Below are 27,696 nucleotides of genomic sequence, written 5' to 3'. Positions count from 1 at the left end.
TTAAGGTGACTAGATTTTTGGAGTAAACTCCGGGGACAGAGGTAAAAATGGCGGCAAATGTTTAAGCCACGCCCATTTTGACAGGCACGCCCCCAATTATGGAGTAGAGCAGACCTTTGGGTGAAAAAAGTATCGCAGTCCTTCGGGACAGAGGACTTCAGCTTACAAATTGACCAATGAGGGAGGCATTTCAAGTTTACAGTGAATGGTGGAATGTGGTGCTGCTCGTGGCTCCCTGATTGGCCAATTTACACACTGATGTCTTCTGTGCTGAAGGACCTAATAAGCTGGCTGCTTGAATGGCTGATGATCCAGGGAATTCATGGAGGTTTTTTCACCAAACGGTGACGATTGCCATGGGGACAGCAGCTCTGAAACAGGGTAGATCCCCATCGTACGAATGGTAACCATAAAATATATACAAACATTTTTGTAATGAACTTTCCTTTTAAGGAACAGTGAAATTGATAAGGAATGAGAATGAAGGAAAGGAAAATGAAAATGCAAATGGATCAGAATAGAAATTCCAGGAGTGAAACTACATTTCCTTCCCAGATATCCTCTGTTTTGCACACAAAAGAAATGTTCCTATTGAGCCACCGTATTCCAATAAGCGACCAGCATACACTTGCATACACATTTCAATGCACTTTAATTCGGAGAGCTGGCAATCTGCACGGATTTATATAGATTTGCAGCGATGTGCAGTTTGCTCGGAACGTGGGTCACTCATTGGAAAGCACTGTTACCTGCGGGAATGCAACTTTGCAGGAACAATATTTACTTTCTCGCTCGATAACAGACGTCGGTGGAATCGTCAGGTTTCCAGCAGAGTTACAAACAGAGAATAATTCACACAAGAACAAAGCCAGAACTTGTTAAAATATTTGCCTGACTTTCGAGGACTCGGGAAAACATTCCAGAACAATGTACTTTCAGTTTAATAATTAGAAACATTCAGATCCAGTGAACTTGCAAAGTCCATTGGGCGTCATTAAAAAGGTCCTGATATATTGTAGCCAAGCACAAACATGGTATTGGCAAGTTTGATTCTAATGCCAGTTTAAAAAAACTTAATAAACTTATTTGCCAATGGAATTTAGATGTTACTTTTCCTTTAAGAATACAGCACTTATATAGCAGTCAGCGTCTGGGGTTTCTATTCTACATCATACGGAAAGGGAGATGTAGTTCTGCTGCATTCTCTGGAACATCTTCTGGTTCTGGAAGGTCAGTAATGGTTGTATTTATGTCTTTGTTATGTCAATACCCAATGTCCAAGGCCTAGTATGTGTGCCTCACGAGGATCTACTAATCTTGTCTTTTACACAGGAGTTGGACCTGCTTATAACCGTTTATGTTATATACATTATAGTGAAATGTTGGGTACAGAAGGGAAGGCTGCTTTGCATGTCTTATGCAGCCTGTAAATATAAATGTTATTTAGGCCTAAATTTCATTTCTGTTACTTTGTAAGAGTAGCCGTTCCCCTTGCCGGTTTCCCAGTTGATGCCGAGAGCTTCGTTGGAGTGTTTCCCTCTTAGGTACAGTCCATTCAGATTGGAGTCATGGCAGCTTCCGTACCACCAACCACCTTTAAATGTGTCAGCGCAGTTAATGTTATGGAAATCGTTATCCCTGTCTTTGGTACTGAAGGGACAGTTGCGGTGATGATTGAGAGAGTCTCCTGTACAAATAACAAATGTATTAATCATTTTTTCAATCCTAATTTGAGTTGAGGAGAGAAGAAGGCAATAAACACAGTGGATTTTGGCACAAAACTGCACGAGTGTGTTGAGATCCTCTCCGTGTTCCTGCACCCAGGCCAATGCAATGGCTCAGAGTGCAGGCACAATAAGCTTTTTGGAGCATAGGCATTGCCTGCGTTTATACTTCAGACTGATTTGGCAGCTAATCTGCCTGTGTATGGGGCCCTCTGATGGGCCTCCGTGACTTTATGAGGCTTGATTTTCCCATCGGATTGAGGACCACATTGGCTCATTGATTCAGGCCTCACTCCTGTCGATTGGACAGGCTTGATTTTTCATAGGCTTGGGGATTGTATCAGCTCAATGATGGGGGGGGGGGGGGGGCAAACGATCGCTTTAGAAAGATATCACCCACCCAAGGTGGGCATATCGGGGAAAAATTTGCTCGTTTGGCAACCTCGCCTATTTATATACCTGCGCTCAAACTGCCCCATCTCTGACACATGTGGTGGGGCAGGATCGCGTCTATAAATAGATGCGGACGGATGTGAAAGTGGGGCACAGTTAGGTTACGGGTGGGGAGGGCGTAAGGAAGAGCTTGGCCGCGACCCGAATATGTTGTGCAAGTGTCAGGCCAAACCTGCCCAACCCGGGGTTTCGGACTGACTCGCACTTCGCTAGTGGCCACAAGGTCCAAACGATCACATTAGCACGATATTGGTATATGGGGGGGAAAGATCTGCATGTTTGGCGACCTCTCCAAACAATCAGATCTTATAGTACATGGGACATCTTTAGCGCACATGTCACATGTGGATAATCCATTTTTCGTAGCCTGCAGGCTGAGGAACCTGGATCATCTGCTGTGTGTGACTGTGCTCTTATTGGTGTAGGAACGTACCGGTACCGATACTGTAGAATATTTACCTGCAGTGCCCCCAGAATAAGCCCCAAGGATCAGTTTGTAATTATCCTTCTCTCCCAGTGTTGCAAAGGAATCATAAGCTGCAAAACTGTTCTGATTCTCGAAGTCTGTGAAATCGATGCGAAGCTTATAGGTGCCTACGGGGTTAAACACAGGAGTCAATATAAATACTGGGTACCAGCCTGGTTTCTACCAACGAATCAGACAACTTTCATGGTTTAGTATAAGGGTTACACTTTCATAGATGAGATTCTTTGTCAAAATAGTCAATTGGGAATATTTAGATTATTGTCCTTTGGCACTTATTTACTCCAAACTATCTGTCAGAATGTGTTGGTCTTTCCCCAGGTATTCATGTGGGGACTTCCTAAAACAATTGTTTTCTTAGGAGCCGGGCACCTTCGGGATGTACTGCAGATTATATAACTACTGTCACCTATACGGTAAAACTCTATGGCTTCTCTCTCAGTGGAGCATCAAAGAATGACAACCTCTGAAGTTCTATCATCATTTAGTGACTAGAATCTGATCATACTGCAGGTAGAGAGCAGTCATAGAAAACAACAGTGTCAGACTGGGCCAGTGGGATACGGGAAAACCCTGGTGGGTCCCGGCCCTCAACTTCTGTGTTTATGTGACAAAAAAGTCACATGATTTGGCCAAATCTGAATCCTACTGAAAAAGGCTGGATCTTGGCTGAATTCTGAACCGAATTGAGTACATTCCTAGAATGTTGGCAGTGCCAGGGTACCCCCTGATATTCCCCATTGTACCTGCCGATGTGAGAGTGTGAATGTTGTCGTTCCCAAGCCAGAATTCACTCAGCTGACTCCCAAACCCTTTCTTGTAGGAGTCCCAGTCTCGGAAGAAGTCAACGGAGCCATCCCATCTTCTCTGGAAAACCTGGGATAGTGCCAAAGCGCGTTGGGGATCATGAACACAGAATTACAGAGACCTAAGGTCATTGCCAAACCTTCTGTATCTGGGGTCAGACTTCATTTTGTTTTTGCAGCAAATCACTGGTTTTAGCTACGGCTACATGGTTCTCACTTTAAGTTAACTTTTAGTATGTTACAGAATGCTCTATTCCTAGCAACTTTGCAGTTGGTTTTCATTATTTATTTTTTTTGGTTTTTGAATTATTTGCCTTTCTCTTCTGCTTCTTTGCAGTTTTCAAATGGGGGTCACTGACCCCGGCAGCCAAACCCTATTGCTCTGTGAGGCTCCAGTTTTATTGTTACTGTTACTTTTTATTCCTTATCTTTCTATTCAGCCCCTCCCCTATTCATATCCCCATCTCTTGTTTAAACCACTGCCTGGTTGCTAAGGTAAATTTAAGACCCTAGCAACCAGATAGTGGCTAAAATACCAAACTGGAGAGCTGCTGAACAAAAAGCTAAATAACTGAAAAACCATAAAAAATGAAGACCAATTGCTAATTGTCTCAGAATATCAATGTCTGCACCATAATAGAAGCTAATTCAGAAGCTTACAATCCATCCCCCTCCATCAGTGTCCATGTCACAAAGCACAGTCAGAGGCCTCTCTCCATCGGGGTAAATCTTGTACCATCCGCTCAGAATTGCCCCCTGATCCAGCAGTTCCTTGCAGTTCCTGGCAGCTGGGGGTAAAGGGGGATATTACTGGCACTATAGGTTCTGTTCATCAAAGCACTGCCCGCTCCTTTAAAGGGGTGGTTCACCTTTAGGTTAACTATTAGTATGTTATAGAATGACCTATTCTTAGCAACTTTTCAATTGGTCTTCATTTTTTATTTTGTATAGGTTTTTTTTATTTGCCTTTTTCTTCTGCGTCACTGGGGGTCACTCACCCCTCCAGCCAAAAAAATATTCCTCTGCGAGGCTACAATTTTATTCTATATTATTTATCTTTTTATTTAGGCCCTCCTCTATTCATATTCCTGTCTTTCTTTCAAATCACTGCTTGGTTGCTAGGTTAAATTGAACCCTAGCAACCAGATAGCGGCTGAAATTCCAAAATGGAGAGCTGCCGAACAAGAAGCTAAATAATTCAAAAATGGCAAATAATAGAAAATTAAGACCAATTGTAAATTGTAGCAGAATAGCATCCTCTAGCTCATCTTAAAAGTTATTTGTTTAAATATGACGGTAAATACATGTGCATCTCAGAAACACACCTTTATACCAGGCTGAAACAAACTGGAGACCCTGGGAATGCAGCAAAGTCGCCATTGGGGGTGAAAAGTAATCATAGATGTCTAATGCTCCACCTGTTATTGCACAACAATTCCCAGCATTCTCCCTTACGGCTTTTGACCGGAGGCCAGGAGTGTGAATATGTGTGATTATTGGGCTTAGGTTGCATACAGATGTATATTGCCCCTTTAAAACACAACAAAACATCTAAATGAAGGTGCTGTATAACCCCACTGATACAGCAGAGCTTTGGGAAAACCCGTAGCCCATAGACACCTCAATGGGCCCAATTAACAGTTTGGCACTTACCATAAAATTGTTCTGGGGCTCCTCCGTCTCCTTTGTCTCCTTTCTGTCCTAAAAGCAAAGCAAATAATGTAACATATACAGTAACCTAGTACAGGTATGGGAGCCGTTATACAGAATGCTCGGGACCTGGGGTTTTCTGGATAAGGGGTCTTTCCGTAATTCAGATCTCAGATGTGCCCCTATATAGTGTTACAACTGGGTTTTAATGAATGTATATTGGAAAGTTGCCTAGAATTACATTTTCCTTAATTAGACAATTTTTTTTTTAATTTACTTCCCCTTTAATTAAAATGAATTACTTGCAGTCACTTGATAGTTTTAACCAACCTTGTTGCCCTTGTGGGCCAGCCTTCCCAGGTTCCCCCTTGGATCCACTTTGACCTTAAATACACGAAATAAAAAAAATAGAATTCGAAAATTATGTATTTGGAGCTGTAACATCTCAGTTCTGTAAGATAATCAGGGTTTGGGACTTTGCACAGAACCCCACGTGGGTTATAGAATGTCAACGATTCGGCAGACAGGCCTACAGATCCCTGTTCACCTTCGAATTATCGTTTAGTACAATGCAGAGAGTGATATTCTGAGACAATTTGCAATTGGTCTTCATTTTTTATTATTTGTGTTTTTTAATTATTTAGCTTTTTGTTCAGCAGCTCTCTCTTATTTAGAATTTTAGCAGCTATCGCATTGCTAGGGTCCAATTTAACTCACATCCCCACCCATTCACGTCGCATCCCCACCCATTCACGTCGCATCCCCACCCATTCACGTCGCATCCCCACCCATTCACGTCGCATCCCCACCCATTCACGTCGCATCCCCACCCATTCACGTTGCATCCCCACCCATTCACGTTGCATCACCACCTATTCACATCGCATCCCCACCCATTCACGTTGCATCCCCACCCATTCACGTCTCATCCCGTCGCATCCCCACCCATTCCCGTCACATCCCCACCCATTCACGTCTCATCCCGTCGCATCCCCACCCATTCCCATCACATCCCCACCCATTCACGTCTCATCCCGTCGCATCCCCACCCATTCCCATCACATCCCCACCCATTCACGTCACATCCCCACCCATTCACGTCGCATCCCGTCGCATCCCCACCCATTCCCGTCACATCCCCACCCATTCCCGTCACATCCCCACCCATTCCCGTCACATCCCCACCCATTCATGTCACATCCCCACCCATTCACGTCACATCCCCACCCATTCACGTCAAATCCCCACCCATTCCCGTCACATCCCCACCCATTCACGTCGCATCCCGTCGCATCCCCACCCATTCCCGTCGCATCCCCACCCATTCATGTAGCATCCCCACCCATTCCCGTCACATCCCCACCCATTCCCGTCACATCCCCACCCATTCACGCCACATCCCCACCCATTCACGTCTCTGCCCCGCCCCCTCAGTCTGCCCCCACCTCTGCCACTAAACTACTTGTTAAAAGGTGCCAACCCTAGTTAGGACATTCTACAACCGAATGCAAAGATACTTTTTACCCACAAGGACATCAACAGACAGTTCTGGGTAATTAAACATGGGGCCCCACATCTTGTCTCATTTTTTGCATTTGGCCATGGAATGCAACAAAACTTCCCAGGAACCATTCTCTGATCCACAACCACACTTGGTAAAAAAAACAACTGCATTTTGTTCCTACAACAGCCCATCATTCTATCTGACCAATCAGATTTGAGCATTTCCTAGGGTAGTGCAGCAACATATGTACCAAGGGGTTTTGAAAGGTTAATGACCTTAAACCTGCGTTATGTTTATTCCACAATTTCACAACCAACAATCTAAACGATCATGTTGCACCATTCCATAGTAACAGAGAGCTAATCAGCAGGGCATTGTGGCAAAGGGCAAAACATGCTCCTGGGAGTTGGCTGAGCGTCAGTCTGCTGTGTGTTTACTCCGGGAGCTACGTCAGTCAGTCGCCTGTAACTGGCAGAATCCCACTCACCTTTCTCCCCTGAAGCTCCAGCTTCACCTTTATACCCAGGAACCCCTGCAGCCCCCGGGCACCCCCTGAGGATGGTTAGTTTGTCAGAGCTTCCGACTCCCACAACCTTCACTTCTGCACGGAGAGAAAAGCAGCAAAATACTGACAAAAAGAGAAGCAAAGTCCTTCCCAGTCTCATGTTATTCTGCAGACCCTTCTCACTATGATATGTCTGCTAGTTATGAAGGGAAGAAATGTTATAAACAGAAACAGAATTTTGTATCTCAGTGTAATTACTTACCTGATGACTTGGGCACAGGTAGGGCATTAGTTACTGCTAGTTGTAGTACTCACTCAATAGATGTCTGAAGGCCCAAACAGTTTTGCTCCCCTTGGCATCTCTCTATGTGGTTGAGTCCCTACACTGGTGGGTGATGCCAAGGATTCTAACCCTTCTGCTCTCCTTGTGGGAGCCTCTGGCTGCTCTACTAACTAAACTTATCCTATCTATTGCTTCCTATAACAGGAGCTAGCCCTAACATTAGCTAGTTTTACTTCTCCCTCTTTAGCACCATTCACCCACTCCAGTGAGTAGACTCCAAAGATGCAGATTCTTGGGGTGACCAGAAGCCAAGAGACACCCCAAACAGGGGCCATGCCTATCCAATGGACGGGGAAATCCTCCCCGGCCCCAACTCTCTACAGACCCAGTCCATAGCTAGAGTTAACTCTTTTAGTAAGAGAAGAGAATATGGCTCCTGAAATAAAATGAACATAGGGGCACATTTACTAATCCACGAACGTCCGAAAAGCGTCCGAATGTGTTTTTTCGTAATGATCGGTATTTTGCGACTTTTTCGATCGCTCAATACGAAAGTCGCGACAATTCACGAAAGTCGTACTGGCTATGAAAAAGTTGCGACAATTCACGAAAGTCATAATGGCTATGAAAAAGTCGTGACAATTCACAAAAGTCATAATGGCTATGAAAAAGTTGCAACAATTCACGAAAGTCGTACTGGCTATGAAAAAGTTGCGACAATTCACGAAAGTCGTACTGGCTATGAAAAAGTTGCGACAATTCACGAAAGTCATAATGGCTATGAAAAAGTCGCGACAATTCACGAAAGTCATAATGGCTATGAAAAAGTTGCAACAATTCACGAAAGTCGTACTGGCTATGAAAAAGTTGCGACAATTCACGAAAGTCATAATGGCTATGAAAAAGTCGCGACAATTCACGAAAGTCATAATGGCTATGAAAAAGTTGCGACAATTCACGAAAGTCGTAATGGCTATGAAAAAGTCGCGACAATTCACGAAAGTCGTTCTGGCTATGAAAAAGTTGCGACAATTCACGAAAGTCATAATGGCTATGAAAAAGTCGTGACAATTCACGAAAGTCGTACTGGCTATGAAAAAGTCGCGACAATTCACGAAAGTCGTTCTGGCTATGAAAAAGTTGCGACAATTCACGAAAGTCATAATGGCTATGAAAAAGTCGTGACAATTCACGAAAGTCGTACTGGCTATGAAAAAGTCGCGGCAATTCACGAAAGTCGTACTGGCTATGAAAAAGTTGCGACAATTCACGAAAGTCATAATGGCTATGAAAAAGTCGCTACAATTTTTCCCATTCAGATTCGTGGATTAGTAAATCAGCCCCATAGTGTGTGTGACGCATAAACCTAAAGAACAAAGTAGAAAGCAGCCAAAAGGGGGGAAAAGGCACAGAAGGAGAAAAGAGAAGAAGAATTGGGACAAAATGGGTCAAAAACAGAAAAAAGAAAGGGAAATATTCCAAAAATGCACAGAAAGGAATTTAGAAAAAGCCAAGTTGGAAATCAGTTGGAAGAAGAAAAAGAAGCAACAGATTAAGGGAGAAGACACACAGTGCTACTAGTAGCAGCTACTTGTCACGGCTACTAAAACAGACAATGCTGATCATTTACTGATAACTGTCTCTACGTGTGTTTAGCAGGGGCAATTCTCAGTATTGTCTATGGCAGGGGATTTTCTGGCGTTTAGTAGCCGTGACAAGTAGCTGCTACTAAGTAGCTCAGTGTGTCTTCACCCTAAAGGATGCAAGAATAAAAGAAGAGAGAACTGGGGGAACTGTTGGTAAAGAGAAGGAACACACTTTTAACAAAAGACGACGGGGAACTGAATTTCCCTTGGGATTATCAACAATCAATGAACGGGCCCCTGTGATTCCGGGGGCCAAGGAAATATGCCCTCTTTGCCTGGCCTTAAACCCGCCTGTATTAATCTGTCAGCTCTCAACTTAACACTAATGTTTAAACCAATGGTGGGTCACATGTGCTGGCAGAGAAATATAAATGTAACAAATCTCATTGGTCAGCAGTGACTTACCTGGACAGGAGTCGTCACCATTACTGAGCGCAGCCACCAACCAAAATACCACAAGCCCCGGAGTCTGCATGTTCCCCTATGGGTGCTGGGAGGGATCCTCAGTCTGTCCCCCAGGCTTGATTCCAGACTCTCAGAGGGAATTCCGCGCTATGGAGGAAATAACTCTCTCCGCCTTTCCTGTTTCCTGACATTTCATTCCCCACATTCAACCCTATTAAGCATTAAAAAAAAAATTGATTTCTTTTTGGCACTTACACTTCCCCCTTACACTGCCCCCGGGGCTACACAGCGGGGTATTTATATAAACTATAGTAGGGTTTCTGTAGCAAACACCCCAGCTGTACCAGTGCAGGAATGGCTGCCCCCGGGGCTACACAGCGGGGTATTTATATAAACTATAGTAGGGTTTCTGTAGCAAACACCCCAGCTGTACCAGTGCAGGAATGGCTGCCCCCGGGGCTACACAGCGGGGTATTTATATAAACTATAGTAGGGTTTCTGTAGCAAACACCCCAGCTGTACCGGTGCAGGAATGGCTGCCCCCGGGGCTACACAGCGGGGTATTTATATAAACTATAGTAGGGTTTCTGTAGCAAACACCCCAGCTGTACCGGTGCAGGAATGGCTGCCCCCGGGGCTACACAGCGGGGTATTTATATAAACTATAGTAGGGTTTCTGTAGCAAACACCCCAGCTGTACCAGTGCAGGAACGGCTGCCCCCGGGGCTACACAGCGGGGTATTTATATAAACTATAGTAGGGTTTCTGTAGCAAACACCCCAGCTGTACCGGTGTAGGAATGGCTGCTCCCGGGGCTACACAGCGGGGTATTTATATAAACTATAGTAGGGTTTCTGTAGCAAACACCCCAGCTGTACCAGTGCAGGAATGGCTGCCCCCGGGGCTACACAGCGGGGTATTTATATAAACTATAGTAGGGTTTCTGTAGCAAACACCCCAGCTGTACCAGTGCAGGAATGGCTGCCCCCGGGGCTACACAGCGGGGTATTTATATAAACTATAGTAGGGTTTCTGTAGCAAACACCCCAGCTGTACCAGTGCAGGAACGGCTGCCCCCGGGGCTACACAGCGGGGTATTTATATAAACTATAGTAGGGTTTCTGTAGCAAACACCCCAGCTGTACCAGTGCAGGAATGGCTGCCCCCGGGGCTACACAGCGGGTATTTATATAAACTATAGTAGGGTTTCTGTAGCAAACACCCCAGCTGTACTAGTGCAGGAATGGCTGCCCCCGGGGCTACACAGCGGGGTATTTATATAAACTATAGTAGGGTTTCTGTAGCAAACACCCCAGCTGTACCAGTGCAGGAATGGCTGCCCCCGGGGCTACACAGCGGGGTATTTATATAAACTATAGTAGGGTTTCTGTAGCAAACACCCCAGCTGTACAAGTGCAGGAACGGCTGCCCCCGGGGCTACACAGCGGGGTATTTATATAAACTATAGTAGGGTTTCTGTAGCAAACACCCCAGCTGTACCAGTGCAGCAACGGCTGCCCCCGGGGCTACACAGCGGGGTATTTATATAAACTATAGTAGGGTTTCTGTAGCAAACACCCCAGCTGTACCAGTGCAGGAATGGCTGCCCCCGGGGCTACACAGCGGGGTATTTATATAAACTATAGTAGGGTTTCTGTAGCAAACACCCCAGCTGTACCGGTGCAGGAACGGCTGCCCCCCGGGGCTACACAGCGGGGTATTTATATAAACTATAGTAGGGTTTCTGTAGCAAACACCCCAGCTGTACCGGTGCAGGAACGACTGCCCCCGGGGCTACACAGCGGGGTATTTATATAAACTATAGTAGGGTTTCTGTAGCAAACACCCCAGCTGTACCGGTGCAGGAACGGCTGCCCCCGGGGCTACACAGCGGGGTATTTATATAAACTATAGTAGGGTTTCTGTAGCAAACACCCCAGCTGTACCGGTGCAGGAATGGCTGCCCCCGGGGCTACACAGCGGGGTATTTATATAAACTATAGTAGGGTTTCTGTAGCAAACACCCCAGCTGTACCAGTGCAGGAACGGCTGCCCCCGGGGCTACACAGCAGGGTATTTATATAAACTATAGTAGGGTTTCTGTAGCAAACACCCCAGCTGTACCAGTGCAGGAACGGCTGCCCCCGGGGCTACACAGCGGGGTATTGATATATATATATATATATATATATTATTGTATATAGTTAATGTAAGTGTATGTACATAGATAGGTTGGTATGAGTGTGTGTATATATGTGCAGTGGGGTTTGCTTTGAGGGTTTGAACTCGGACTTAGTTTTTTTTTTCAACCCATATTAACTATGTAACCTTTTTTTTTATCCACAGGAATTAAGACAATAATGATGGCTGCTTTGCACATTTTAAGTAACTTGTAATTGTAATCTAGGCCTAAGTGTCTGTTTCAATTAGTTTTTATTGTTTTCTTTGTTTCTACAATACATAAAATCATAAAAGTACATTGAACAGTAGATGTACAGCATACAGATCAGTGCATTAATGATTACTCTATAAAAGATACGATAAAAGGTCTCTTTCCACAAAGTAGCCCTAGTGTCGGGGCACTTTTTATCTCTAAATGTCTTACACAGCAATAATTCCCTCTGCTGTTTAACCTTTTATTCTTGAACCAACAAATGTATTTGTAGCTGTAATATTGGTGTGTAGGTGCCATCTCAGTGCCTTGTGCCTGAGTCTGAGCTTTCAGCCAGCGCTACACATTAGAACTGCTTTCAGCTAACCTATTGTTTCTCCTACTCCCATGTAACTGGAGGAGTCCCAAGCCGGACTTGGATTTCTTACTATTGAGTGCTATTCTGATACCTACTGGGAGCTGCTATCTTGCTCCCTTCCCATTGTTCTGCTGATCGGCTGCTGGGGGTGAGGGGGGGGGATATCACTCCAACTTGCAGCGCAGCAGTAAAGTGTACCTGAGTCTGAGCTTTCAGCCAGCGCTACACATTAGAACCGCTTTCAGCTAACCTATTGTTTCTCCTACTCCCATGTAACTGGAGGAGTCCCAAGCCGGACTTGGATTTCTTACTTATTTCTTCTATACTGAACGAGCCCATATATATATATTATTTTAGTCAATCAATCCACCAGTTAAAGCTTAGGTTGGATTCCTGGTTTAAAAAGAGTGTTTTTCATTATCAATGTAACTGGTATATGTACAGAGATAAAGGTATGTTTATATGCTATGGAATCCCACAGTGATAAATAATATCTTCCCCGACACGGGCATCGAGATTTGGGTGTTGATTCCACCTCATGGGGTTCTGTAAAAGTGTTTTCTAAGTGGGGTCAAAGCAGAGCCGCGGACTTGCCATGGAGTGAGGGAATGGGGCAACAGTAGGGCGGCTGAGTAAGTAAGTGTTATTTAGGCCTAAATTTCATTTCTGTTACTTTATAGGAGTAGTTGTTTCCTTTGCCGGTTTCCCAGTTGATGCCGAGACCATCGTTGGAGTGTTTCCCTCTTAGGTACAGTCCATTCAGATTGGCGTCATGGCAGCTTCCGTACCACCAACCACCTTTAAAGGTTTCAGCGCAGTTATTTCCGTGGAGATCATTGTCTTTAGTACTGAAGGGACAGTTGCGGTGGTGATTGAGGGAGTCTCCTGTTATGTCCAATAAGATGCATTATGTACTGCTTTATGGCTGAGATTCTAGCTATCGGTATAACAGAGCATTCTGTCACAGATCCTATCTGATCCCCCCATTGTAAGCAGCAGTCCTGCCCTGCTTTATGGCTGAGATTCTAGCTATCTGTATAACAGAGCATTCTGTCACAGTGGCACAGATCCTATCTGATCCCCCCATTGTAAGCAGCAGTCCTGCCCTGCTTTATGGCTGAGATTCTAGCTATCTGTATAACAGAGCATTCTGTCACAGTGGCACAGATCCTATCTGATCCCCCCCATTGTAAGCAGCAGTCCTGCCCTGCTTTATGGCTGAGATTCTAGCTATCTGTATAACAGAGCATTCTGTCACAGTGGCACAGATCCTATCTGATCCCCCCATTGTAAGCAGCAGTCCTGCCCTGCTTTATGGCTGAGATTCTAGCTATCTGTATAACAGAGCATTCTGTCACAGTGGCACCGATCCTATCTGATCCCCCCATTGTAAGCAGCAGTCCTGCCCTGCTTTATGGCTGAGATTCTAGCTATCTGTATAACAGAGCATTCTGTCACAGTGGCACAGATCCTATCTGATCCCCCCATTGTAAGCAGCAGTCCTGCCCTGCTTTATGGCTGAGATTCTAGCTATCTGTATAACAGAGCATTCTGTCACAGTGGCACAGATCCTATCTGATCCCCCCATTGTAAGCAGCAGTCCTGCCCTGCTTTATGGCTGAGATTCTAGCTATCTGTATAACAGAGCATTCTGTCACAGTGGCACAGATCCTATCTGATCCCCCATTGTAAGCAGCAGTCCTGCCCTGCTTTATGGCTGAGATTCTAGCTATCTGTATAACAGAGCATTCTGTCACAGTGGCACAGATCCTATCTGATCCCCCATTGTAAGCAGCAGTCCTGCCCTGCTTTATGGCTGAGATTCTAGCTATCTGTATAACAGAGCATTCTGTCACAGAAGCACAGATCCTATCTGATCCCCCCATTGTAAGCAGCAGTCCTGCCCTGCTTTATGGCTGAGATTCTAGCTATCTGTATAACAGAGCATTCTGTCACAGTGGCACAGATCCTATCTGATCCCCCCATTGTAAGCAGCAGTCCTGCCCTGCTTTATGGCTGAGATTGTAGCTATCTGTATAACAGAGCATTCTGTCACAGAAGCACAGATCCTATCTGATCCCCCCATTGTAAGCAGCAGTCCTGCCCTGCTTTATGGCTGAGATTCTAGCTATCTGTATAACAGAGCATTCTGTCACAGTGGCACAGATCCTATCTGATCCCCCCCATTGTAAGCAGCAGTCCTGCCCTGCTTTATGGCTGAGATTCTAGCTATCTGTATAACAGAGCATTCTGTCACAGTGGCACAGATCCTATCTGATCCCCCCATTGTAAGCAGCAGTCCTGCCCTGCTTTATGGCTGAGATTCTAGCTATCTGTATAACAGAGCATTCTGTCACAGTGGCACAGATCCTATCTGATCCCCCCATTGTAAGCAGCAGTCCTGCCCTGCTTTATGGCTGAGATTCTAGCTATCTAGAACATAGATAACATATAACATTATGTAACAAACACTTACGTAGAGTATATTTCAACTTGATGTTGAAGGGCAACTGCAAATTCAAAATTGTTCAAGACTGCTGATCAATAAAGCAAACAACTTATAACTGTTGATATTTATCAATAGACATTCATTTACACCTGTTATACAATAATAATAATAATAATAATTGGATAGGTAATATTATAGGAGTCTGCCTTAACTGATTTGCCTTAATAATATAGGAACACGCCAATCCCGAAACTGAAGGCTATTTACCTGCAGTGCCCCCAGAATAAGCCCCAAGGATCAGCTGGTAATGATCTTTCTCTCCCAGTGTTGCGAAGGAATCATAAGCTGCAAAACTGTTTTGATTCTCGAAGTCTGTGAAATCGATGCGAAGTTGGTAGGTGCCTACAGGGTTAAACACAGGAGACAAGATGGAAAAGCAAATATAATATATTTAGGATACACAAGAGGAACTGCTGTCTAATAAATGGGTTGTTTATATAGAGACATTTAGGCTAGTGCTACACTGGGCACCGTTGGAAAGTGCAGCAGATTACTTACAGATACTTTAACCAAATGGCCTTATCTAGGGTAGAATTATATGGCTTCTCTATAAGTGAGGCTTCAGAGAGCTTTACCATACCTGAGTAAACAGCCCTAGAAGCTCCTACTGTTTGTTTAAAATAGCAGCTGCCATTTCAGTTTGGTCTCAGTAACTTCTGTGCCGCTGCTCTGGCTGCTGGTAGCTCAGATTACACCAGAGATGGGAGGGGGAGAGCAGAGATGGAAAAGGGAGAGAGCAGAGATGTGAGGGGGAGAGAGGAGCAAACTGAACAAACGCATGCCATGCCCAGAGGAATTTTTCTGAGATAGGAAGTCTGATACCGAAGAACGTGTTTACACAAAAGAAGACAAGAAATCCTGTGTTTCTTTTGATAGAGGACTCTGAGTGTTTATGGCTGTATTTAGATAGACCTCTATAGACCTACTAAACCCCAGAAAACCCCCTGCCATAGACAATACTCACAATTGCCTCTGCTAAACACACGCAGAGACAATTATTAGTAAATGATCAGAATTGTCTATTTTAGTAGCTGTAACAAGTAGCTGCTCCTAGTAGCTCCGTGTGTCTTCCCCATAGGAATTCAATAATGTTATTAACCTCTATTTGGATACAGTCAGAATCCCGTTCCTTTGCACATCATTAGAGAAATTTGGTTAAGTCAGTTGTTGCTATGAAGGAGAGTTTGGCAGAAAGTGCAACAACCAACATACTGGTAGTAGGGCCCCTGATATTCCTCACTGTACCTGATGATGTGAGAGTGTGAATGTTGTCGTTCCCAAGCCAGAATTCACTCAGCTGACTCCCAAACCCTTTCTTGTAGGAGTCCCAATCTCGGAAGAAGTCTACGGAGCCATCCCATGTTCTCTGGAAAACCTGAGACAGAGTTATGGTACAATGGGAAGGACATCAGGAATCTCTCGTTACAAAGGCGCGAGGGCATCGTTGAACCTCCTGTATCCTGATATGGACCTCACTAGAGGTCCCTCCCATTTAAATGAACTTGAAGCTGTAGGGGCTGAGTAAGACCCTCTTTGCTGGTTCAAAAACACCACCCCACCTGCCATGGCCTTTACAGGTAAGAGCTTCCATGATTATTTACATTCTATGATTTTGTCATTTGAAGTTCTTTCAAAATGCTATGTTGATTATGAACCTCCTATTCTAATATTACCCTTCAAAGGGGACATATTGTGTGAAAAACAATATTGTACTCATCTAAATATAGAAGGAATGGGCTTTAAAAATTAGTGTTTTGGGCTGATTTATTGACAATATCTCCAAAAACCCCACTAATCCCGCCCATCTGTTCCACTTCCTGCTGCCTTCTTTTCCAGGCTGTACAGGGGGGCCGGCGGCACTGTAGGATAGGAACCAATCAGCAGCTAGGCTGACCTGATAGGGAACTGAAGCCTGTCTGTGCTTGTGTGAGTGCAGGGCTGTGATTTTAATCAAATATTTCAGATTTTTAAACTTGATTTCCTTTTTCTCTGTAATAATAAAACAGAAGCTTGTATTTGATACCAACTAAGATATAATTACCCCTTATTGGGGGCAGAACAGCCCTATTGGGTTTATTTCATGGTTAAATGATTCCCTTTTCTCTGTAATAATAAAACAGTACCTGTACTTGATCCCAACTAAGATATAATTACCCCTCATTGGGGCAGAACAGCCCTATTGGGTTTATTTAATGGTTAAATGATTCCCTTTTCTCTGTAATAATAAAACAGTACCTGTAATTGATCCCAACTAAGATATAATTACCCCTTATTGGGGCAGAACAGCCCTATTGGGTTTATTTCATGGTTAAATGATTCCCTTTTCTCTGTAATAATAAAACAGTACCTGTACTTGATCCCAACTAAGATATAATTACCCCTTATTGGGGGCAGAACAGCCCTATTGGGTTTATTTAATGGTTAAATGATTCCCTTTTCTCTGTAATAATAAAACAGTACCTGTACTTGATCCCAACTAAGATATAATTACCCCTTATTGGGGGCAGAACAGTCCTATTGGGTTTATTTAATGGTTAAATGATTCCCTTTTCTCTGTAATAATAAAACAGTACCTGTACTTGATCCCAACTAAGATATAATTACCCCTTATTGGGGCAGAACAGCCCTATTGGGTTTATTTAATGGTTAAATGATTCCCTTTTCTCTGTAATAATAAAACAGTACCTGTACTTGATCCCAACTAAGATATAATTACCCCTTATTGGGGGCAGAACAGCCCTATTGGGTTTATTTAATGGTTAAATGATTCCCTTTTCTCTGTAATAATAAAACAGTACCTGTACTTGATCCCAACTAAGATATAATTACCCCTTATTGGGGCAGAACAGCCCTATTGGGTTTATTTCATGGTTAAATGATTCCCTTTTCTCTGTAATAATAAAACAGTACCTGTACTTGATCCCAACTAAGATATAATTACCCCTTATTGGGGGCAGAACAGCCCTATTGGGTTTATTTCATGGTTAAATGATTCCCTTTTCTCTGTAATAATAAAACAGTACCTGTACTTGATCCCAACTAAGATATAATTACCCCTTATTGGGGCAGAACAGCCCTATTGGGTTTATTTAATGGTTAAATGATTCCCTTTTCTCTGTAATAATAAAACAGTACCTGTACTTGATCCCAACTAAGATATAATTACCCCTTATTGGGGCAGAACAGCCCTATTGGGTTTATTTCATGGTTAAATGATTCCCTTTTCTCTGTAATAATAAAACAGTACCTGTACTTGATCCCAACTAAGATATAATTACCCCTTATTGGGGCAGAACAGCCCTATTGGGTTTATTTAATGGTTAAATGATTCCCTTTTCTCTGTAATAATAAAACAGTACCTGTACTTGATCCCAACTAAGATATAATTACCCCTTATTGGGGCAGAACAGCCCTATTGGGTTTATTTCATGGTTAAATGATTCCCTTTTCTCTGTAATAATAAAACAGTACCTGTACTTGATCCCAACTAAGATATAATTAGCCCTATACCTGTATATCTTTATGGGAGAATCCCCAAGGACAAGGTTTAATAAAGAATCAAATTAAGGAATAATAAGGAAACACAGTGAAGTGAAAGATATAACCCGGGGGGCCAGTAGTACAGGGGTTTAGTTATATATAGAGATATTACTCAGGGAAGGGGTTTCCTTTATGCCACATATTCTGAGCTGCCAATATGATCCTAGAAAACTTCTAGCCTTAGGAACTAGATATACCCCTGACCCATGTGCCAACTTACAATCCACCCCCCTCCATCAGTGTCCATGTCACAAAGCACAGTCAGAGGCCTCTCTCCATCGGGGTAAATCTTGTACCATCCGCTCAGAATTGCCCCCTGATCCAGCAGTTCCTTGCAGTTCCTGGCAGCTGGGAGGTAAAGGGGGATATTACTGGCACTATAGGTTCTGCTCATCAGAGCACTGTGGGATTATTAGGCTTGGGCTGAGTACAGATGTGTAAATTGCTCCTTTAAAGGCAAACTATACCCCCAAACAATGTAGGTCTCTATATAAATATATTGCATAAACAGCTCATATGTAAAACCCTGCTTCATCTAAATAAACCATTTTCATATAAATATACTTTTTTATTAGTATGTGCCATTGGGTAATCCTAAATAGGAAACTGCCACTTTAAGTACTAAGGGCCGCCCCCTGGGATCATACGAGTCACAGTGCACACAAACAAGCCAAGGCACACATACATGCTAGGCCCCATCAGCCAATGAATGGGCAGAGTTCTGCCTTTTGCTCCCATGCTACTTCCTGTTAGAGCTGCATCACTTCCTGTCAGCTGATCTCTGAGGGAGCACACAGCCTATCACTAAATGGCGGCTCAAGGGAAAGGATGTAAAAGGGCAATATTTACTGATATATATATTCCAGTTTGGGGAGATTATTTAATAGGCCACTTAATATGATATAAACTGTCTGTTGGTTACGTATTCATTCTGGGGGTGTAGTTTCCCTTTAAGTGCTCTCTGCATGTACTAATGGGCTAATGTACGACCCCACAGATACAGCCTTTACCTTTGGAAAAACATGGAGCCCACAGACCCCCACAAATTGCCCAGCTGACAGTTTATAACTCACCATACAGTTGATCTGGGGCTCCTCTGTCTCCTCTGTCTCCTTTCTGTCCTGAAAGCAGGAAAGGAAATAATGGAACATACACATAGGTACAGACTTACCTGAGGCTGAAATGCTCCCTACCGTCTAGCTGATTGAGAGGCCGGTACAGGGCAATCACTGCCATTGCTACAGCTTTGTGTATTACCCCCAAGGGCTAGTGGGACTGTCTGCACAGGAGATTGCACTGAACTAATGACATCACTACACACTGTTGCAACTAATGACATCACTATACACTGCTGCAACTAATGACATCACTACACACTGCTGCAACTAATGACATCACTATACACTGTTACAACTAATGACATCAGTACACACTGTTGCAACTAATGACATCACTATACACTGTTACAACTAATGACATCAGTACACACTGTTACAACTAATGACACCACTACACACTGTTACAACCAATGACATCACTACACACTGCTACAACTAATGACATCACTACACACTGTTACAACTAATGACATCACTACACACTGCTACAACCAATGACATCACTACACACTGCTACAACTAATGACATCACTACACACTGTTACAACTAATGACATTACTACACACTGTTACAACTAATGACATCACTACACACTGTTACAACCAATGACATCACTACACACTGCTACAACCAATGACATCACTACACACTGTTACAACTAATGACATCACTACACACTGTTACAACTAATGACATCACCACACACTGTTACAACTAATGACATCACTACACACTGCTACAACCAATGACATTACTACACACTGTTACAACCAATGACATCACTACACACTGCTACAACCAATGACATTACTACACACTGCTACAACCAATGACATCACTACACACTGTTACAACTAATGACATCACTACACACTGTTACAACTAATGACATCACCACACACTGTTACAACCAATGACATCACTACACACTGCTACAACCAATGACATCACTACACACTGTTACAACTAATGACACCACCACACACTCTTACAACTAATGACATCACTACACACTGCTACAACCAATGACATTACTACACACTGTTACAACCAATGACATCACTACACACTGTTACAACTAATGACATCACCATACACTGTTACAACCAATGACATCACTACACACTGTTACAACCAATGACATCACTACACACTGTTACAACTAATGACATCACTACACACTGTTACAACCAATGACATCACTACACACTGTTACAACCAATGACATCACTACACACTGTTACAACTAATGACATCACTTCACACTGTTACAACTAATGACATCACCACACACTGTTACAACCAATGACATCACTACACACTGTTACAACCAATGACATCACTACACACTGTTACAACTAATGACATCACTACACACTGTTACAACTAATGACATCACTACACACTGTTACAACTAATGACATCACCACACACTGTTACAACCAATGACATCACTACACACTGTTACAACCAATGACATCACCACACACTGTTACAACTAATGACATCACTACACACTGTTACAACTAATGACATCACCACACACTCTTACAACTAATGACATCACTACACACTGCTACAACCAATGACATTACTACACACTGTTATAACCAATGACATCACTACACACTGTTACAACTAATGACATCACCACACACTGTTACAACCAATGACATCACTACACACTGTTACAACTAATGACATCACTACACACTGTTACAACCAATGACATCACTACACACTGCTACAACCAATGACATTACTACACACTGCTACAACCAATGACATCACTACACACTGTTACAACTAATGACATCACTACACACTGTTACAACTAATGACATCACCACACACTGTTACAACCAATGACATCACCATACACTGTTACAACCAATGACATCACTACACACTGTTACAACCAATGACATCACTACACACTGTTACAACTAATGACATCACTACACACTGTTACAACTAATGACATCACCACACACTGTTACAACCAATGACATCACTACACACTGTTACAACCAATGACATCACTACACACTGTTACAACTAATGACATCACTACACACTGCTACAACTAATGACATCACCACACACTGTTACAACCAATGACATCACTACACACTGTTACAACCAATGACATCACTACACACTGTTACAACCAATGACATCACTACACACTGTTACAACTAATGACATCACTACACACTGTTACAACTAATGACATCACCACACACTGTTACAACCAATGACATCACTACACACTGTTACAACCAATGACATCACTACACACTGTTACAACTAATGACATCACCACACACTGTTACAACCAATGACATCACTACACACTGTTACAACCAATGACATCACTACACACTGTTACAACTAATGACATCACCACACACTGTTACAACTAATGACATCACTACACACTGTTACAACTAATGACATCACTACACACTGTTACAACTAATGACATCACCACACACTGTTACAACCAATGACATCACTACACACTGTTACAACCAATGACATCACCACACACTGTTACAACTAATGACACCACTACACACTGTTATAACCAATGACATCACTACACACTGTTATAACTAATGACATCACCACACACTGTTACAACTAATGACATCACTACACACTGCTACAACCAATGACATCACTACACACTGTTTCAACTAATGACATCACTCGGCGCAGTTACAAATTCTTTGTTAGTTTCAACCAACCTGGTTGCCCCGGTGGGCCGGCCTTCCCAGGTTCCCCTTTAGAACCACTTTGACCTAAAATAGATTTCAGAAGGAGAAAAAATGAAATATAAATCTGCATCTATTATCTCTCCATTCTATATGTTTAACAATCATAATGTCATCTGGGTTGTACAAACTATAGAAATACTAGACATGTTCTCTCAGCCTGAAACAAGAACCCCCCCCCCATTACTGTATTTACACAATTAAACAAAATACCATTGTAAGCAACTTTCCAATACGTATTAATGAAACGGTTTTAATGGTTATAACATTATTATTACCTGAAGCAGTATCTGTCTGACTCTACATTTTGTAATACTAAGGATAACAATAGGAAAAATGTGTTTTTTGGGGGGTTTTTTTGGGTGCACTGAGCACTAACGCAGTACAGTGTTAATGTTGGTAAGAAATACTGCACTATAGAAGTTTATCTGTTCTGTCGTTTTATCCTTTGGCGCTGAAGTTTTTATGGTTTCGCTGCTTTAATGGATTATCTGGGATTCCTACACCTTCAGCAGGGATTGGTTTGGACATTTATACATTAAAGGGGAAGGAAAGGCTAAGTCACTTGGGGGTGCTAAAGTGTTAAGCACCCCCAAGTGACATGAATCGCTTACCTTGTACCCCGGGCTAGTGCCCCTTTTAGGAGAAAACCACACCAGCCCGGGGTACCTGGGGCGATGCGCTTCCTCCTTCCGTCTTTGTTTCGCTGCGACTCCGAGTCCGGCGCATGCGCAGTCGGGTGAAAAGCCGACTTCTCTGTTCAAAGTTCCACTATCCCCTCTACCGCGCATGCGCGCGCAAGCGAAAAGGAAGGAGGAAGCACTCGCTGCTACCCCGGGCTGGTGCTATCCCTACCCAGCCCGGGGTAGAAGGTAAGCGATTCAAGTCACTTGGGGGTGCCTAACATTTTGGCACCCCCAAGTGACTTAGCCTTTCCTTCTCCTTTAAGGGGCAGATTTACTAAAACGCCATAATTTCTCTTTTTTTTTCATTTTCAAATTCAACTAAACTCGTTTTTCCGAATGTCTAATATTTACTAAAAAAAAAAGTCTCAAGGAAAAGTTGCTGTGAGAATTGTCGTAAAAAAACGTCGCCGTGAAAATCCCAACTTCAACGAATTGACGCTGCGACAATTCGAAAAAGTTGAGTTTTCGGACAAAAACCCCCAAAATCTCTAAAGTTTTGCGACAAAAGAAGGAACACGAAGGAAAGGGAAGGGACCTCTGCCATTGGCTTCTACATGAACTCGGCAAGTTTAACCTGGCGAATTGTCCTATTTGGACCTTTAGTCATTTAGACGCATAGGAAATCTCGAAAAAGTTGCAGCGTTCTTTCGATGGTTAGTAAATGGGCCAGGTATTGTTTTTTTTTTTTTTAAATAAGAGACCTGGAAGAGATCTGCTAAGGAGATTTTGCTAAAAAAAAAACCTTGAATTCGAATTGTGTTCCAAAAACTCAAATGTCTGGTATTTATTATTTATTAAATGCAAAAGACCCAAAAACTCGAATGGAAAAATTTGCCATCTAGAACAGTGGTTCTCAACCTTCCTAATGCCGCGACCCTTTAATACAGTTCCTCATGTTGTGGTGACCCCCAACCATAAAATTATTCCTAAGACCATCGGAAATAGGTGTTTTCTTATGGACTTAGGAGACCCCTGTGAAAGGGTTGTTCCACCCACAAAGGGGTCCCGACCCACAGGTTGAGAACCGCTGATCTAGAAGCTTGGGAGTTTCTATAGAAGTCAATGGGAGCTGTGCTAGGCCAAGTCAAGCCATAGACTGGAGCTACATGCATTGTGGGAGAATCCCACTCACCTTTCTCACCTGAAGGTCCTGGTTCACCTTTATACCCAGGAACCCCTGCAGCCCCCGGGCACCCCCTGAGGATGGTTAGTTTGTCAGAGCTTCCGACTCCCACAACCTTCACTTCTGTGAAGTAGGAAAAAGCAGAATATAAAGAAAAGAACAAGAGCAACGGGGGGGGGGGGGTCTCAGTCTTATATTCTTCTGCAGAAATGGAGTGTGATGTTATTTATAAAGTGGGCTTATTCGGACTTCCAGTTATCACCCTTTAGCTCTCAGGGCTCTGGCACTTCTCTTGTTATTGCCCCGGTGAGTAGCTACTCCCTGCAGCTCCCACTACAGCATTTGTTTCACAGGACTTTCTTTTGGCAGGGCCCTCTGTAGTGGAAGGTTCTCACCTTGCCCCGGGGCAAGAGTGGTCCTGCCTGGGGGGTGGGGTACTAAATAAAAGCTACGATTGGCTATTTGATTGCCCCTAAATAAGCACCTGTTTGAGGCTACTGAGAGTAACATCAAGGGGTAGGTGAGTAACATGTTGCCCCCAAGCTACTGGTTGGGACTCTTCTGCCCCCAATAAGGGGTAATTATATCTTAGTTGGGATCAAGTACAGGTACTGTTTTATTATTACAGAGAAAAGGGAATCATTTAACCATTAAATAAACCCAATAGGATTGTTCTGCCCCAATAAGGGGTAATTATATCTTAGTTGGGATCAAGTACAGGTACTGTTTTATTATTACAGAGAAAAGGGAATCATTTAACCATTAAATAAACCCAATAGGGCTGTTCTGCCCCCAATAAGGGGTAATTATATCTTAGTTGGGATCAAGTACAGGTACTGTTTTATTATTACAGAGAAAAGGGAATCATTTAACCATGAAATAAACCCAATAGGGCTGTTCTGCCCCAATAAGGGGTAATTATATCTTAGTTGGGATCAAGTACAGGTACTGTTTTATTATTACAGAGAAAAGGGAATCATTTAACCATTAAATAAACCCAATAGGGCTGTTCCGCCCCCAATAAGGGGTAATTATATCTTAGTTGGGATCAAGTACAGGTACTGTTTTATTATTACAGAGAAAAGGGAATCATTTAACCATTAAATAAACCCAATAGGGCTGTTCTGCCCCCAATAAGGGGTAATTATATCTTAGTTGGGATCAAGTACAGGTACTGTTTTATTATTACAGAGATAAAGGAAATCATTTTTAAAAATGTGAATTATTTGATTAAAATGGAGTCTATGGGAGATGGCCTTTCCGTAATTCAGAACTTTCTGGATAATGGGTTTCCGGCTTTGTCCATCAAAGAAAACAACCATTTCAAGCAATATCCTCTTGCTAAAGCTGGGAAAATGACTTGCCTGGTCCAGCAAACAGTTGGACAATGGGGCAATTTCATTGCTAACGAAGAAAATTTTCAAACCTGCCTGATAGATTTTCTGACCGATGTCGGATGAAAAAAAATCGCCAGATGTGGGATCGTTTGGTGCCCACCAACCTTACGATAATTTGACAGATTTGTTGGATCCCTTACGATAATTTGCCCTCCTCTACCGTATCATATTATTAACCCTCATCAAACACTAATTAATAGTTTAACCAATTGGTCACATTTGCTGTAATATAAATGTAAAAAATGTTATTGCTTAGCACCAACTTACCTGGACAGGAGTCATCACATTTACTGGGTGCAGCCAGCAGCCAAAATACTATGAGCCCTGCAGCCCACATGTTCCCCTTTGGGTGCTGGGAGGGATCCTAAGCTCTGTCACCCAGGGTTGATCCCAGACTCTCAGAGGGAATCATGTACTATGGAGGAAATAACTCGCTCCGCCTTTCCTGTTCTTCACTTCCTACATTTAACCCCTATTGGCACTTTTTAAACCTTATTTTGAAAATTAGTTTTACCTCTGTGAAACAAATGAAGCAATCTCTAGACCCTTTACTTTGCAACGTTTTTTTGCCTTGGTCAGAAGAACCTAAGGGACTATTTAAAAATATCACATTAAGCGGATCCCCCATTAAGTATAGAATGGAGTAAAGAAGTATGATAATTTGGTAAGAAAGTACCTGCCAGATGCAATGATGCTCTTGTTAAAAGCCAATATAACAGCTTAAGTTTCCATTTGGTTCAGGGACATGTGGTGGAAGAGGTAGGTCTTTCTGTTTGTCCTATGAGCACAAAGTGGTGGAAGTATAGGTCTATCCCATTGGTTTAGAAGGGCATGGTTGGAGAGGTACAGTGTTTTTTTCCCCACTGGTTCAAAAGCACATGGTGGGGTAAGTAGTACTCTCCAGTTGGTTGAGTGGGGGAGGTACAGTAGGTCTTATTGGTTTAGAGACACAGGGCAGGGGAGGTTGGCCTTTCCAATTTGTTCAGAAACTCAAGGCGAGGGAGGTACACTAGGGGGCTGATTTACTTACCCACGAACGGGTCGAATGGAGTCCGATTGCGTTTTTTTCGGAATGATCGGTACTTTGCGATTTTTTCGTATGTTTTGCGATTTTTTCGGATTCTTTACGAATTTTTCGGATCCAATACGATTTTTGCGTAAAAACGCGAGTTTTCCTATCCATTACGAAAGTTGCGTAAAAAGTTGCGCATTTTGCGTAGCGTTAAAACTTACGCGAAAAGTTGCGCATTTTTCGTAGCGTTAAAACTTAACGCTACGAAAAATGCGCAACTTTTTGCGTAAGTTTTAACGCTACGCAAAATGCGCAACTTTTTACGCAACTTTCATAATGGATACGAAAAACTCGCGTTTTTACGCAAAAATCGTATTGGATCCGAGAAATTCGTACAGAATCCGAAAAAATCGCAAAACATACGAAAAAGTCGCAAAATATTCGTTTTCAAGTCGGAACTTTTCCAATTCGGGTCGGATTCGTGGGTTAGTAAATCAGCCCCTAGGTCTTTCCCACTGGTTCAGGAGCACAAGGTGGGGTAAGTAGTACTCTCCAGTTGGTTTAGTGGGAGAGGTACAGTAGGTCTTATTTGTTTAGAGACACATGGTAGGGGAGGTTGGCCTTTTCAATTTGTTCAGAAACTCAAGGTAGGGGGAGGTACAGTATTTCTTTCCTGCTGGTTTAGGAGCACATGATGGGGTAAGTAGTACTCTCCAGTTGGTTGAGTGGGGGAGGTAAAGTAGGTTTTATTGGTTTAGAGACACATGGCAGGGGAGGTTGGTCTTTCCAATTTGGCCAGAAACCCAAGGTGATGGAGGTACAGCAGGTCTTTCCCACTGGTTCAGGATCACAAGGTGGGGTAAGTATTACTCTCCTGTTGGTTGAGGAGCAAAAAGTGGGAGAGGTACAGTAGGTCTGTTTTATTGGTTTAAAGACACATGGTGGGGGAGGTTGGCCTTCAATTTGTTCGGAAACTCAAGGTGGGGGAGGTACATTAGGTCTTTTCCACTGGTTCAGGAGCTCATGGTGAAGAGGTACAGTAGATCTTTCATATTGGTTTAAGAGTGCATGTTTGGGGTAGGTCTTCTCCAGTGGTTCAGGAGCAAATGGCAAAGGACATGTGACTTTCTGAGTTGTTTCAGTAGCACAAAGTGGAAGAGGCACAGTAGGTCTTTCCTTTTGGCTCAGGAAAACATGGTGGGGGAAGTAGATGTTTCCCTGTTGGTTCAGGAGCTCAATGTAGGGGAGGAACAGCAGGTCTTTCCTATTGGTTTATAAATGCATGGTGGGCGAGGAACAATTGATTGGTTGAGAAGCACA

General features: G+C 43.1%; 2 protein-coding genes across 2 annotated transcripts; both read right to left on the bottom strand.

The window, feature by feature from the left end:
• Positions 1 to 635: 635 nt before the first annotated feature.
• On the bottom strand, positions 636 to 9,579 carry MGC107780 (protein). Its single transcript, NM_001015692.1, is given in 8 exon segments — positions 636 to 1,687; positions 2,637 to 2,771; positions 3,408 to 3,537; positions 4,128 to 4,255; positions 5,121 to 5,168; positions 5,448 to 5,501; positions 7,109 to 7,222; positions 9,461 to 9,579. Coding segments are annotated over 8 exon segments (927 nt in total). The 5' UTR covers positions 9,531 to 9,579; the 3' UTR covers positions 636 to 1,439.
• A 2,871-nt stretch (positions 9,580 to 12,450) lies between these two features.
• LOC100496945 (ficolin-1-B) lies at positions 12,451 to 25,740 on the bottom strand. The gene is made up of 8 exons (XM_002935036.5): positions 25,632 to 25,740; positions 23,977 to 24,090; positions 22,132 to 22,185; positions 19,333 to 19,380; positions 18,480 to 18,607; positions 15,965 to 16,094; positions 14,927 to 15,061; positions 12,451 to 13,095 (listed from the first exon to the last, which is right to left on the bottom strand). The coding sequence occupies exons 1-8, from the start codon at positions 25,699 to 25,701 to the stop codon at positions 12,854 to 12,856; spliced, it is 921 nt and encodes a 306-aa protein (XP_002935082.1). The 5' UTR covers positions 25,702 to 25,740; the 3' UTR covers positions 12,451 to 12,853.
• Between the last annotated feature and the right edge of the window lie 1,956 nt (positions 25,741 to 27,696).

This window comes from Xenopus tropicalis, chromosome 4 (assembly GCF_000004195.4).
Source record: "Xenopus tropicalis strain Nigerian chromosome 4, UCB_Xtro_10.0, whole genome shotgun sequence".
Lineage (NCBI taxonomy): Eukaryota > Metazoa > Chordata > Amphibia > Anura > Pipidae > Xenopus > Xenopus tropicalis.
This window is presented reverse-complemented; position numbering and strand designations above follow the sequence as displayed.

What these genes read in the sequence shown, in the direction of transcription:
- LOC100496945 (XM_002935036.5), bottom strand. Translation starts at nt 25,701, where the DNA reads ATGTGGGCTGCAGGGCTCATAGTATTTTGGCTGCTGGCTGCACCCAGT. An exon ending in CGGCCCACCGGGGCAACCAG is followed by an intron (nt 19,381 to 22,131) that starts GTTGGTTGAAAC and finishes TCCTGCTTTCAG; the next exon opens with GACAGAAAGGAGACAGAGGA. An exon ending in AGCCCCAGATCAACTGTATG is followed by an intron (nt 18,608 to 19,332) that starts GTGAGTTATAAA and finishes TTTACCTCCCAG; the next exon opens with CTGCCAGGAACTGCAAGGAA.